Source organism: Beta vulgaris, chromosome 9 (assembly GCF_026745355.1).
Source record: "Beta vulgaris subsp. vulgaris cultivar EL10 chromosome 9, EL10.2, whole genome shotgun sequence".
NCBI classification, from domain to species: domain Eukaryota; kingdom Viridiplantae; phylum Streptophyta; class Magnoliopsida; order Caryophyllales; family Amaranthaceae; genus Beta; species Beta vulgaris.
Genome location: NC_079210.1, coordinates 27,781,106 through 27,794,085, shown reverse-complemented (window position 1 = coordinate 27,794,085; position 12,980 = coordinate 27,781,106). Strand labels below are relative to the sequence as shown.

At 36.5% G+C, this 12,980-nt stretch overlaps 1 protein-coding gene across 1 annotated transcript; it reads left to right on the top strand.

Annotated features, from left to right (window-relative positions):
* Nucleotides 1–2,339: 2,339 nt before the first annotated feature.
* Nucleotides 2,340–4,514, top strand: LOC104903419 (transcription factor TCP4). The gene is made up of 2 exons (XM_010691445.4): nucleotides 2,340–4,058; nucleotides 4,175–4,514. The coding sequence occupies exon 1, from the start codon at nucleotides 2,966–2,968 to the stop codon at nucleotides 4,052–4,054; it is 1,089 nt and encodes a 362-aa protein (XP_010689747.2). The 5' UTR covers nucleotides 2,340–2,965; the 3' UTR covers nucleotides 4,055–4,058; nucleotides 4,175–4,514.
* Nucleotides 4,515–12,980: the final 8,466 nt, after the last annotated feature.

Genomic DNA, 12,980 nt, shown 5'->3' with positions numbered 1-12,980 from the left:
CACAGAGTTACTTTTTGACGAAAAGTTACATTTACTTTACACCAACAAGGGTTGTTGTGGAAATAACAAGTGTTTGAAACACATAGCCATGGGTTGGTTTATCAATAACAAGTGTTCCGTTTTATTTTAATCTACACACTTACACTTTTCACGCATGTCAATACAAAACTTTGAGGACATATATCCTTAGTTTTGTATTTGTAAAAATTATAAAAAATACATATTAATAAAATACATGTTATGATGAATCGAACAAGATCCCACATGACTATATTTTCATCCGCGTATAAATCACAAATGATGGTTAAAGTGAAATATGTAAATAGTGTAAAATATCAAAATGTAACCATTAAAATGAAACGAAAGGAGTATAGTGGATTGTCCACTGTCCGTTAGTGATGTATCGTTCCTCGGAGTATAACTAGTTATCGTTGTTGTCCTAAACTTCCATTATTACAAACTAGCATTTTTTGCACGCGATGCGTGCTTGAATTCTTTTCAAGACGGAAACTCGATTTTTTTCCGACTTATATAAAACTCAAAATTTGAACATTAGACATACAAAGTATATTTATTTTTAGTTGCAAAATTTAATTGGTTTAGTATCTGTCACTTAAGTCTCTCACCAGTCTGTTTTTTTTTTTTTTTTTTCTTTTCAAGGTCAAAATTCTATGAACAAAATAGAAATTTTATTGAGTTTATCTATGATTTCTAATATTATAATTTGTACACTACTTCATATATTGTGAAGAAAGTGGACACTTGGATTTCAAGTCAAATTTTTGTGAGTATGTAGTGACGTTGTAGTGTATTGGTTTAGTTTGTAAGTTAATTTTTTGGTTTTTGTAAAGTTTCATCATTTGAGTGTTTTGTATAATGTAAATTATGCAATTCTATGATTTAAGTTGACTTGTGAGTGATTGTTATAATCTTATTTCCAGTATTTTTATTTGAATCTCCCTTTGGTTTGTAATTGGATTTGTAATTTAGATAGAAAAAGGGGTAAAATAGTATCTTCATTCGGAGACACCATAGCCCCCCTCCTTTCCCTTATATAATAGAGATATGTTGTACATTAATTCTTAAATGATATTTCACATAAACCTTTTTACCTTGATAATTAATCGCTGTTATATAATAGAAAGAGATATGTCCAAATATATGTAAAAGTTTCATTATATATAGGAAACACTATGAAAAAGTAAATAATTTTTTTTCCTTGTCTAACTTCTAAATTATGATTTTACTACAAATACACCTCAGTTTTTTTTCCTTGTCTAACTTCTAAATTATGTTTGCACATTTATTTTTAAAAATTTTCCTTATTTCAATTTTTGTCCTTTTCTAAATTTTAACACTTTGTGCTTCAATTATATTTGAAATGAAGTTTTGATTTTTTTTTTCATAAATTTGATATTGGATTTTTTTTTAGAAAAACAAATATCGTTACTTTTCGCAAATTAACTTAGTTTTTTTTTTCTAAAAATGGATTTTTGCAAAAATTGTTCGCAAAAAGTTTGATATTGTTTTGTTTTTCAAAATTTATTTCTGAACATGGACTTTTTGCAAAAGTTATGGGCAAAAATTTAAATATTGGCATTTTTTTAAAAAAAACTAATTTTGTTTTATATGAAAATGAATTAAATTTAAGTCTGATTGTATAAAAGCCCTTTTGAACTCATTGTTGTCATCTCCATTTTTTTTAACTACATAACTGTCTAATTTGCTATTATTTATTTCAACTAATGTGAAATAATTTTGAAGGTTAAAAGAATTATGTACCTTTTTCAAAGTTCGCAAATTGCCGATGGATGAATGTGTGATATCGCCGTCAAAATCTTATGTCTCAAATTTGTGTTTGTAGGTAACTTTTGTGAGTATGTAATTGTGAATGGTTCTTGAGAATAGTGATTAGTAAGTAAATTTTTGTAGTAAATATTTTTGTATGTATTGACGTTCTAGGTTATTAGTTTTACTTTGTATGTTAATTTTAAGTTTTAATAAAGTTTTCTGATTATTTGAGTGACTTGTGTGATTTTTATAATATGATTTTCTTAATTGTATGAGTGATTTGTAAAGTTTCTTCTTTTAAGTGATTTGTGAGTGAGTGTTGTAAATTAATTTTCGGTAGTTTTTTTGAGTCCATATTTTAATTTTGAGACTCCTTTTGTAATTTAGTAAGGGAAGGGGGGCAAAATAGTCAGTTCAAAAGAGGACACCATAACTCCCCCCTTCCCTTATATAATAGAGATAATCAAAATTAGTATCCACTAATTAATTTTCCTTAACCCCCAATCCCCACTTTCTACTACCTTCCCCCCCCCCTCCCTCCTTTAAAACCCTTTTAACAATATTTCCTCAGACCCCTCTTTCCAAAAACCCTTCCACTACCACCCTCTTTTTGCTGCCCCTACTCTATCTTTCCTTGTGCCTTAGCTGAAACCCCATCTAAAAGAACCAAATCACCCTACTGTCCAAACAAGCTCAGATACACAAATTTAATTTTTACATTGAATTTGTTTGTTTATTCTGATTTGTACAATTATGGGTTGGATTTTTTGAAATTCTCTTGATTTGGGCAGTGTAATCCTGAAAGAGTTTAATGTCTTTTCTTCATTGGGATCAGCATCAACAACAGCAGCAGTAGCAGAAACCAGGTTTTTTTTCACAGTTTTGGCTCTTCTAAGCTACAAAAAAATAAAATTGATTTTTAATATTTTAATTTCTTGGGTTGTAAAAGTGCCAATGTTTGAACTTGTGTGTCAAAACTCAAGATCAACTGATTACTTAGAGGGCATAAAAAATTAAGGGATTTAGAGGGAAATCTTGAAAATCCTCTAATCTGGATTTCCAAGGCTTTAGAGAGCAGAAAAGGCAGCAAGAAAAAGAAGACGAAATAAATCATGTAATTGAACAACAAAATATCTTGGCAAACATACCCTACACTACAAAGCAAAGGGGGAAAATGGGGTTAAAGAGTACAGCAGCAGGAGGTGAGATAGTACAAGTTCAAGGAGGGCATATCATCCGGGCCACGGGGCGTAAGGATAGGCACAGCAAGGTGTTCACCGCCAAGGGTCCGAGGGACCGTAGAGTCCGTCTCTCGGCTCACACGGCCATCCAATTCTATGATGTCCAAGATAGGCTAGGGTATGACCGTCCAAGCAAGGCGGTTGATTGGCTGATCAAGAAGGCGAAAGCATCTATTGATAAGTTGGCTGAATTACCACCTTGGGATCCAACTGCTAGTGCTTCCAATGCTGTTGATGTAAATGCAGGGCCTACTACTGAATTTGGTGTGGGTGATCACTCTGGATCATCATCATTTTATGTTCCACAATGTGTGGATTCACAGTCTTTAGGTGATAGTATGAAGTCCTTTTTCCCTACTAATAATGCTTCTGAAGAAAATTCCATCAGTTTTCAGAACTACCCACATGACTTGATTTCAAGAGGTGCTTCTCAAAATCAAGATCTTTGTTTGTCTCTTCATACTCTTCAAGATCCCGGTGGTAGTAGTAGTGGTCATCATCACACGACTTCAAGTCATCATCACTCGGCCCTCTTTCAAGGGTCCGGGTCATCGTTGGGGTTCGATGGTGGGAACGGTGGGTGGACCGAATCACAACAGCCACACGACTTAGGTCGGTTCACTCGAATGTTGAGTTGGCCTAGCGGTGGTGGAGCTGGCAGTGGTGGTAGTAGTGGTGGTAGTGGTACAGCAGAAGGGAGGGGTGGAATTTTATTCAACTCCTCCCTTTTCCAACCACAAGGGTTGTTATTGGGCCATCAACAAGGCCCAATAACAACATCAACTTTTTCTCAGAGGGGTCCCCTTCAGTCCAATTTCTCTCCACTCGCACGCGTAGTGGAGGATCACCACCACCATCACAATCACCATCAAGAGATTTCAGGTATCGGACATGGATCCGATGGCTTCATGGGTTTTTGTATCCCATCACAAATCCATGGTGAATTGCATGGTGGAGCTAATTCTATGTCTACTAATAGGGCATCTTCTTCATCCATGTCTCCTGATTCAAGCCAACATTGATTAGGTAAGACCATAAAATCAATAATGATATATTATCACCTAATGAACATTATTGTGCTAACATAAACACTTTGGTAATATAATTTCAAGACTTTCTCAAATGTCTCTTTGTTTTAACAGATGTCGACATTGGATGCCAAAAAAAAAAGATTCCAAACAGGTCAAATGCCTTGGCATGGGAAGAGAATATCCATTTCTGATGCAATCATGCAAGAAATACCCACTTTAAATCAGATTCGATTCTCCTAATATTTGTGCAATTTGGTGCTCTTTTATGAGTGCGTGGGTATATCTACTAGCTCAGCTTTCCGTCTTTTCTATTTTTCAATATGTTACTATGTTTTTCTTTGCAATTTCAACTAGTTTCAGTGCTTTATTGTTTAACAATCGGTTTGATTCTGATTAGAATCAAAATCAAAATTAACCGTCTCATTTCCAATGTTATTTATAAGTTAGTACTTCCTCAGTCCCTATTCGACCCAGCGGTATTATTCTATGAGTAAAGCTATTTCGCTAAATTGGCTAGCTAAATTTTTTAAAAAAACTTGAGTTTAAAGAGGAATTTCCATAAATTCATTTTGTATGGACCCACAATCTTAAAATATGTCTTACCTAGCTAACTAAAATTTAGCAAAATACTTTCTCATTCTTTACTTTGATGCAAACTTTGATTCAGAAACAGTTTGATGAGTTCATGTGGTATGAGCAACAGGCTGCACAAAGTAGTCTGCTGTCATGTGCTAAAAAAGGTAACAGAAGGGTTTTAAATTTTGGTAAGTTTATTAAATATTTAAGCTAACTCCTTTTTTAATGAATTGTGAATTTGAGTTGGATAAGATATTTTAATCGTTAACCTATTGTCTCCATTATATTGGGCGTGTCTCAAGATACCATAACCAAAAGCTATTGGTGGCTTTCTTTAGTGTTTTCAATTACCCTTTTTTTCATATTTAATTTTCTCTCTCTTACCCTCTTCTCCAATTTTATCTTTTATTTAATTTTTAATCTAACCCCATGAAAGAAGGCAGCAGACCGAATGAAAGTAACAAGTTTAAATATTCACTGCAGCCGCAATTTTTTCTGCATATTGGTATAAAAATAAAGCCCAATTGAGTTATATCATGGAACTACCCTTTAGTTTAGAATAAGCTAGTATCGCTGTTGTTGGCTGTTTCTTGTAGGCAATTTGCTAAAATCCATATAGATAGCTTAAGCGAGATTTGCTGCCGACATCAAAAGTAATGTCCAATATGCTGTGGGCGGCAATAGTTCGTATTATTATGGCAAGGACATATTTTAATGTGCTTTATGTAGAATTATAATTTATAGTTTTTTTTTTTTTTTTTTTTTTTTTTTTTTTTTTTGCTGTAGACCCAATAATAAGATGAATGACCCTGTCAGACCGGCACCTTTCACTATACATTGAAATTGGGTGAAATCGTAAGGTGAAACCCTCTTCCAAAGTATTCCTAGTGCGGATCAAACTCCCAACCTTGAGACTGAAGATTCTTGTCTTACTATTAGGCCAAGCTTTGCTTGGTATGATTTATAGGAATATAGGATATGCATAATACATGAACAACTTTTTATGGGTAGACGCTAGTTATCCTATACTCGGCTTGTATTATACTGCCAACATGTCCAAAACACATCTAATACACTTAAATGATGTATTGGAAACTCAAAATCACATGTCTTATTTTTTTTTTCTTTTAATGGATTCTCGTGGGGCACATCGAATACAATTAATCTTATTGTTAGATTTTGTGTATCAAAAGGCTCATGGAAAAGCTCAAATGAAATAAAAGAGAAAATAAAATCGCAAATAATTTCTTTTGCTCATAAGAATTGATATGGAAGCAAAATCTAAATGACTTAGAAAGTCCATATGCAAAACAAATTGCCAGAAAAAGGCAGCCTTTACTAAGCCAACACTTGAGGAGAATTTCATCACATATAAAGTTAGTAGGATTCCATTCTAAACCTAATTGATCATAAATGAAGTAATCCACCAAACTATATGTTAGTCATTCTTTCTTTATTTTGCTTCAATATGTTGATCCCCATATATGTTGTGCGCATAAGAGTTGTGCAATACTAGAGAAATAGGAAAGAAATTACAATAGTATAAGCTAGAGAAGCTACTCCTACTATTGCCAATTGGTTTTAGTATGGAGCCTCATTTGGGCTTGTATGTAAACTGAACTCTCCTCCTCTTATTAGGTTGCCCAAACCCATTTTCACTTCAATCAAATTTATCATGGTATTGGAGCAAGACTATCTTGGCCCAATAGTAGTCTTTATCCATGTAAGGGTGTTATTTCAGATAAGCTCACATGTGAGGGGGAGTGTTAAGGCGTTAACCCACATGTGAACTTGTCCAATATTGAAGAAAAAGAAAGAGAATGACTAACATATAAGCTTAATTGACTACTCGTTCTATTGTCAATTGGTTTTAGTATAGAACCTTCTTTGGGCTTGTATGTGGACCAAACTCTTATCCTCCTTATTGGTGCCCAAGCCCATTTTTAGCCTATCAAATTTATCATGGTATCAGATGCCAGGTTGTTGTGTCGTTCATACTAGGCATTTGTCGAGCCACTAGATAAGAACCATCTATTAGAAGTTCATTCCCAATGAGGATTATTAATGCATACCTTACCACTGTGCTCTAATTCTAAGAAAACTTACATGTGAGGGGAGTGTTAAACCTCATATATGCTATGCACATGTGAGTTGTCGCACATTGGAGAATGAGGAAAGAAAATACCATAATATAAGTTCGAGCCCATGTTGTTGTGTCATTCATACTAGGCATTTGTCAAGCAACTGGATAAGAACCTTCTATTGGACGTTCATTCCCAATGAGGATTAATAATGTATACCTTAGTAGTATGCTCTAATTCTAAGAACACTCACATGTGAGGGGAGTGTTGAACCCCATATATGTTGTGCACATGTGAGTTGTCCCACATTGGAGAAATATGAAAGAAAGTACATAATATAAGTTGGAGGAGCTACCCCTATTATTGCCAGTTGGTTTTAGTACGGAATATCATTTGAGATTGTATATGGACCGAACTCTCATCCTCTTTATTGGTTGCACATACCTATTTTTCTTTTATCAAATTTATTACAATGTGGTATAGTATAAAAAAAAGGGTTATTCCCGGTGGTATACTTGGGAGTTTGCATATTCCAAGTAGTATACCCCAATTTTTAAAAATCCATTAAACATGTTTAGGTTGGTGATGTAATCTAGTTGCTAAGTTAAGTGGGGTTTTCCGACTAACAACCACCACTAATCTAACAGTTGAAGTTTGATTTCTTAACCAAGGTTAAAATCAAGGTTAAACCTTTTAAAACCCTATCTCTCTCATTTACTCTGTAACGTTTCTCCCTTATTCTCTTCACTCTCAAACGTTATCTCTCTCTCTCTATCCTTCTTCTCTTCATCTTCAATTTCACATCCATGTCTCGTGTTAGTCGTGGGTCTTCATCTTCAGCCGGGGTAATGCACAGGCCTCAACTCAATGGTTATTGGGTCAAATTTAAGAAATGCAATTGTGAACCAACGAAGTACTTCGACATTAAAGTTTCGGGTTCGAGGAACAATCCTGGAAGACCATTCTACAAGTGCTTCAGTTGTGGTGAATTTGATTGGGTTTATGAACAAGATATGATGAAGGTTGATGGTGTCGATGAAGAGGAAGCAACATATACTAAAGTTGATGCTGAGCTTAATTGCGTGAAGGAGCGGGTCGAATCAATGGCAAGATCTGCTGCTTTTTTGGTGAAAATTGCTGGTTTAATGTACTTAGTTTTAGTGATATGTGTAATGTTTAAGTAGAGTCAGTGTTCTGTTTTTCTACTTTTGGGGTGTCAGGTAGCATGATTTTAGATTAGTTTATGTAATTGGATGGTTTTGAATGGTTTGATGGAGGAGTGATGGTCGTATTTTGCTTAACAATTAATAGAAGAACTTGTTTAATTTCCTTTATATTTTGTTGCATTTTTGGATTGAATTTTGGATTGTTTGTTGGAGTGATTTCTAAGCTGTAATTGTTGGAAGCATCATACAAGAATAAAACAACATGGGTAATATTGAAGTCCAGATTTCATAAACCATACTTGGCCAACAATGTTTACATCCTTAGGTAGCAAAAAAGAGGACTTTTACTTCTACAGTTAGCCAACATCTTTAATAGACCTTTACAATATTAGCAAAATGCTTAACAATAATAACCCCAAAAAAAACCATCACTGAAGTTTTCAAAAGGCTCTCTTTTTCCCCTTTCTGGATGCTGCTGTCTTTGTGGATCCGTGTTTGTTGGTAGTGCTGCCTTTGTTGTTTGTGGTTGATGGAGGTTGACACTTGGTCTGGTTGTGGCCAAATGCACCACACTTCCCACACTTATATGTCTTGCTCCTCTTTCCCTTTTTCTGTTCCTCCTCCCCTCTTTTTCTATTTTTCACTGGTCTGCCCACCCTCCTTTTGAGCACGGGGGGTTCAATCTTTGGGTACTCAGTTGATGGCCATTGTTCCTTGTCAGGTATGGCTTTAATGCCTGAACCATAGGCCATTTTGTACCTCCTAACTGAGTACCACTCATGGACAAATCTCATAGGGTCCATACAAGCATGCAAAATGGCTCTCATCCCATGCCTACAAGGGATTCCTGTCAGTTGCCATTGATTGCATTGACATGTATGTGTGTTGAGGCTCACAGCCAAGTGTGACTTCCCATCTCCAATCTCATATTCCCCCTTGCCAGATGGATAGGCTCTACAAAACCTTGCCTCATTGCATAGTACTTGCACTCTTTTTATGATGTTGGGACAAATGTCAGACCTATCCCAACCCTCGCATAACTCCCTCCTTGTGGCCAGCCTTACCATGGTTACCCTTCTCAAACCTGCAACACAAGTAAGGAAGTGCAAGTAGTTTAGAAGTCAGGTTAGTTCTTGACATGTTAAAGATGTGCACAGTCCTCACTTACTTTCAAGGAATGTCAATATGGGCCTGCTTCTATCTGTTCCAAGACTTGCATTGAAACTCTCCACGAAGTTTGTCTTGTTCACATCACACTTCAGAGATGGGTCGAATTTATGCTTAGTCCACCTTTCTTGGTCACCCAAATTGGCCAGCCATACTCTTGCAGCCTCTTTGTGCTTCTGAATTTGCTCTATGGCTTTCCTAAATGTGAACTCAGAGTATGCACCAGCTGCCAGCCAAAATAACTGCCACATTCTTGGGCCACTGAAAACCTTCTTCCAATTGACACTCAAGTGTTTAGCACAAAACCTCCTCCCAACCTCAGGCCATATGTTATTGCATGCCTTGTCAATTGCCTTGCATTTCCACAGAAATACACAAAGTTAGATTGCATTTTCGCATGTGAACATATACAAAACAATTACAAATACAAGTATGCACTTACCCTATGCCTGTCAGAGATTATGCACCAGTTATTTCCTCTCTCAGTTTGTTGTAGAACATTTTTCAGATGATGTACAAAGAAACCCCAAGTTTGCTCATCTTCACAAGATACTACTGCCCACGCCAGTGGGAACATTTCATTGTTCCCATCCAAGGCAATAGCACTGAGCAAAACGCCCCCAAAATTTCCCTTTAGGAAAGTCCCATCAACACCAATAACACCCCTGCAGCCAGCAACCACCCCATCCAAACAAGCTTTGAAGCATATGAAAATGGAAGTGAAGGCAAGTGGTTTCTCAGGATGAGTTTCAGGCAACCAAAGACATTGAGTAGTTGAGTTTGGGTTTGTTTCTTTGATGATGTCACAGTAGGCAGGCAAGTATGAGTATGAAACATCATACCCTCCATGAATAGCATAGAGAGCTAGTTGTTTTGCTCTGTATAAAGTGCTTTTTTTCATTTGGATTTTGTACCTCTCCCACAACAAGTCATTAAGTGCACCACCAGGAATCTCATTGTTTGCCCTTATGTCCTCTAACAAAGCCTTAGAAGCCCAATTAGCATTGACCATTGAGTTCTCACTTGCAATGCCCATGCAAGTGTGTTCCATTGGGTAAATGGACTTAATAGCCCAGGTGACACCATCCACTAACCTTGAGGCATGCAACCTCCACTCACAGTTCTCATCACTACACCTCACTGTGTATTGCATGTTGCCTGCTCTCTCAACCACCACTGCAAAGCCGTTTTGAATGCAGTAATCTCTTATTACATCTCTCAATTCTTGCTTCTCACTAAACAGCAGCCAAGGCTTCAACACAATGTTCCCAAACCCTTGGTCTTTGTAAAACTCTCCATTATTATACAACCTGTCAAGGTAGTTGTCAAAGTCGTCACACTCATCATCCCAAACAGGGCCTTCAAATGCATCAAAGTCGTCATGTATAACTGACACTATATCATTGGAACCATCTTCATGATCATGGATGTCACCCATCCCCCCCATCATGTCAGTCATGCACTCTTCTTCAAGTGTGCAGTTGGTATCATCTTCAGTCTCTTCTTCTTGGCTAGGTTCATATATAACATCGTCATCACTCAAGTCAACACAGCTGTTCAACTCATCAACTAGGTCTGTGACAACAGTCTTTCTCTTCTTACCACCCCTCAAACCAGTTGGACACCAAGTACCCTTCCTCTTTGCTGTGCTCCTAGGAACTCTCTTTTTAAACAGTGGTGAATAAGGCTGGAGGTTTGAGGACTGAGTAGCTTCAAGACCAAAGTCACTTTGATCTGTAGGACCACTAAAATTCTCAGAAATCCTTGTTGGATCAGTTGGCGCATGTGTTACTTTGCCTCTCCCTGACCCCCTACCTCTCCCTGACCCCTTGCTTCTCCCTGAACCCCTCCCTCTCCTTGACTTCCTTTTACCTCTACCAACACCACTCACATGTTCTTTTTCAATGTAAGGTTCAAAGGGGTCAATCTCAATATCCTTCCAATACTCCATGTTTTGAACAACCATGTCATTCATTATTGCATTAGGTGACAAAGGAGGGTACTACCACCAACATCACATGACAAAAATTTGGGAGCAGAAGAGTGAACAGAGATGGGAGTACCATTAGCATCAACTAGAACAACATCAGGGATCAACCTAGGACTCCTCCTTGGGCTAGCAATGTTCAATGGTGTTGACTGTTTTCTTTGACTTCTTGGTGTTCTCATTTCAATGGTTTCTTTACTAACTGGTTCAGGAATTGGTTCAAAGGAAGGTTCAGTAGGGGGCTCATGCAGTGGCTCTGTGTGTGGCAAAGCGGTTGTACATTTACTTTTCCTCAACTCTATGGCTGCCCTCACAACTGATGTTGGTTTTGTGCCCTCATTTACCCAAATGTGAATCAACTCCCTCCTATTCAAGTCATTAAACATCTTCATCAACTCCAAATCAGTGCTTAGTGGTTGGTGTTTCATTTTGTGTAAATACATGAACTTTGGGTACTTGGGAACAGGGGTTTCCTCCTTGTCAGCTACTTCCCAATACTCACCAACCAAGTCAAGCAAATTGACCGTGTCCACATCATTCACAACAACATCTGTATCCTTCCCCTTAAACTGAAACCTCAGAACAATGTTGTCACCCATTTCAGCTTTATCCTAAATTCAAACATGTAAAAAGGACATAATAAGCACGTATAACATGAACACTTAACAACCAATTCTTGAAAAAAAATCCCATTCTCTAACCCTAATTCACAAAACAACTTGGCAAAATTTGAAGAACACAACTTACTACATAATTCGCAAATCAAACAAACTTCCACAAATGACACTTTCAATCTGAACATTTTTACGCATCAAGTGAACCCCACATCATGCATAAACCGCAAAACACATCATTAACCCCTAAATTCGACATTGAAACTTTAAAAACCATCAACCAAAACACCTAGAATATATGATCACAACAACAATTCTACTTCGCAACAGCAAACACAATCCCTCTACGCAGCATCAAAAACCCAAAATAACAAAAAATTAGTAAGAAAACACTTACAATTCAAGCAAAGGAAGAAACTTTCGCCAAGAATTTCCAGAAAAACGCCTGAAAAATGACGCGCATTGAAGGACTGATGATCGATGTAGCAGAGGAAGTTGAGAAGATGAACAGTGTTGAGAGAGATGGAAATACGTAGGTGTAACTGATGGTTTGGTGTGGTCAATTAAATGTCTTTGTTTTTTTCCTTTTCTGTTTTAAAATTAAAACCTTACAAAAAGCTAACTATGGTTAGATTAGTGGTGCTTGTTAGCCGGAAAACCCCACTTAACTTAGCAACTAGATTACATCACCAACCTAAACATGTTTAATGGATTTTTAAAAATTGGGGTATACTACTTGGAATATGCAAACTCCCAAGTATACCACCGGGAATAACCCTAAAAAAAATACACGAGATAGCCATCAGTATGCAAATGTTTAAGATACCATATTTCCATTTCATTATCATGTCTTCATGTTTGTATTTGTTATTTTTGGAACTTTGATTAAGACCATATAGCAGGCTTAGCTTCATTGTTGGGGCTTGGAATTTCGACATTGGAGAAATATGAAAGAAAGTACATAATATAAGTTGGAGGAGCTACCCCTATTATTGCCAGTTGGTTTTAGTACGGAATATCATTTGAGATTGTATATGGACCGAACTCTCATCCTCTTTATTGGTTGCACGTACCTATTTTTCTTTTATCAAATTTATTACAATGTGGTATAGTATAAAAAAATACACGAGATAGCCATCAATATGCAAATGTTTAAGATACCATATTTCCATTTCATTATCATGTCTTCATGTTTGTATTTGTTATTTTTGGAACTTTGATTAAGACCATAGCAGGCTTAGCTTCATTGTTGGAGCTTGGAATTTCCTTCATTTCTAAACTTTCCTCATTGTGTTTTTCTTATATGGATATTTAGTTTGTTTTAGT

Coding starts and splice junctions, on each gene's coding strand:
- LOC104903419 (XM_010691445.4), top strand. CDS start 2,966: ATGGGGTTAAAGAGTACAGCAGCAGGAGGTGAGATAGTACAAGTTCAA.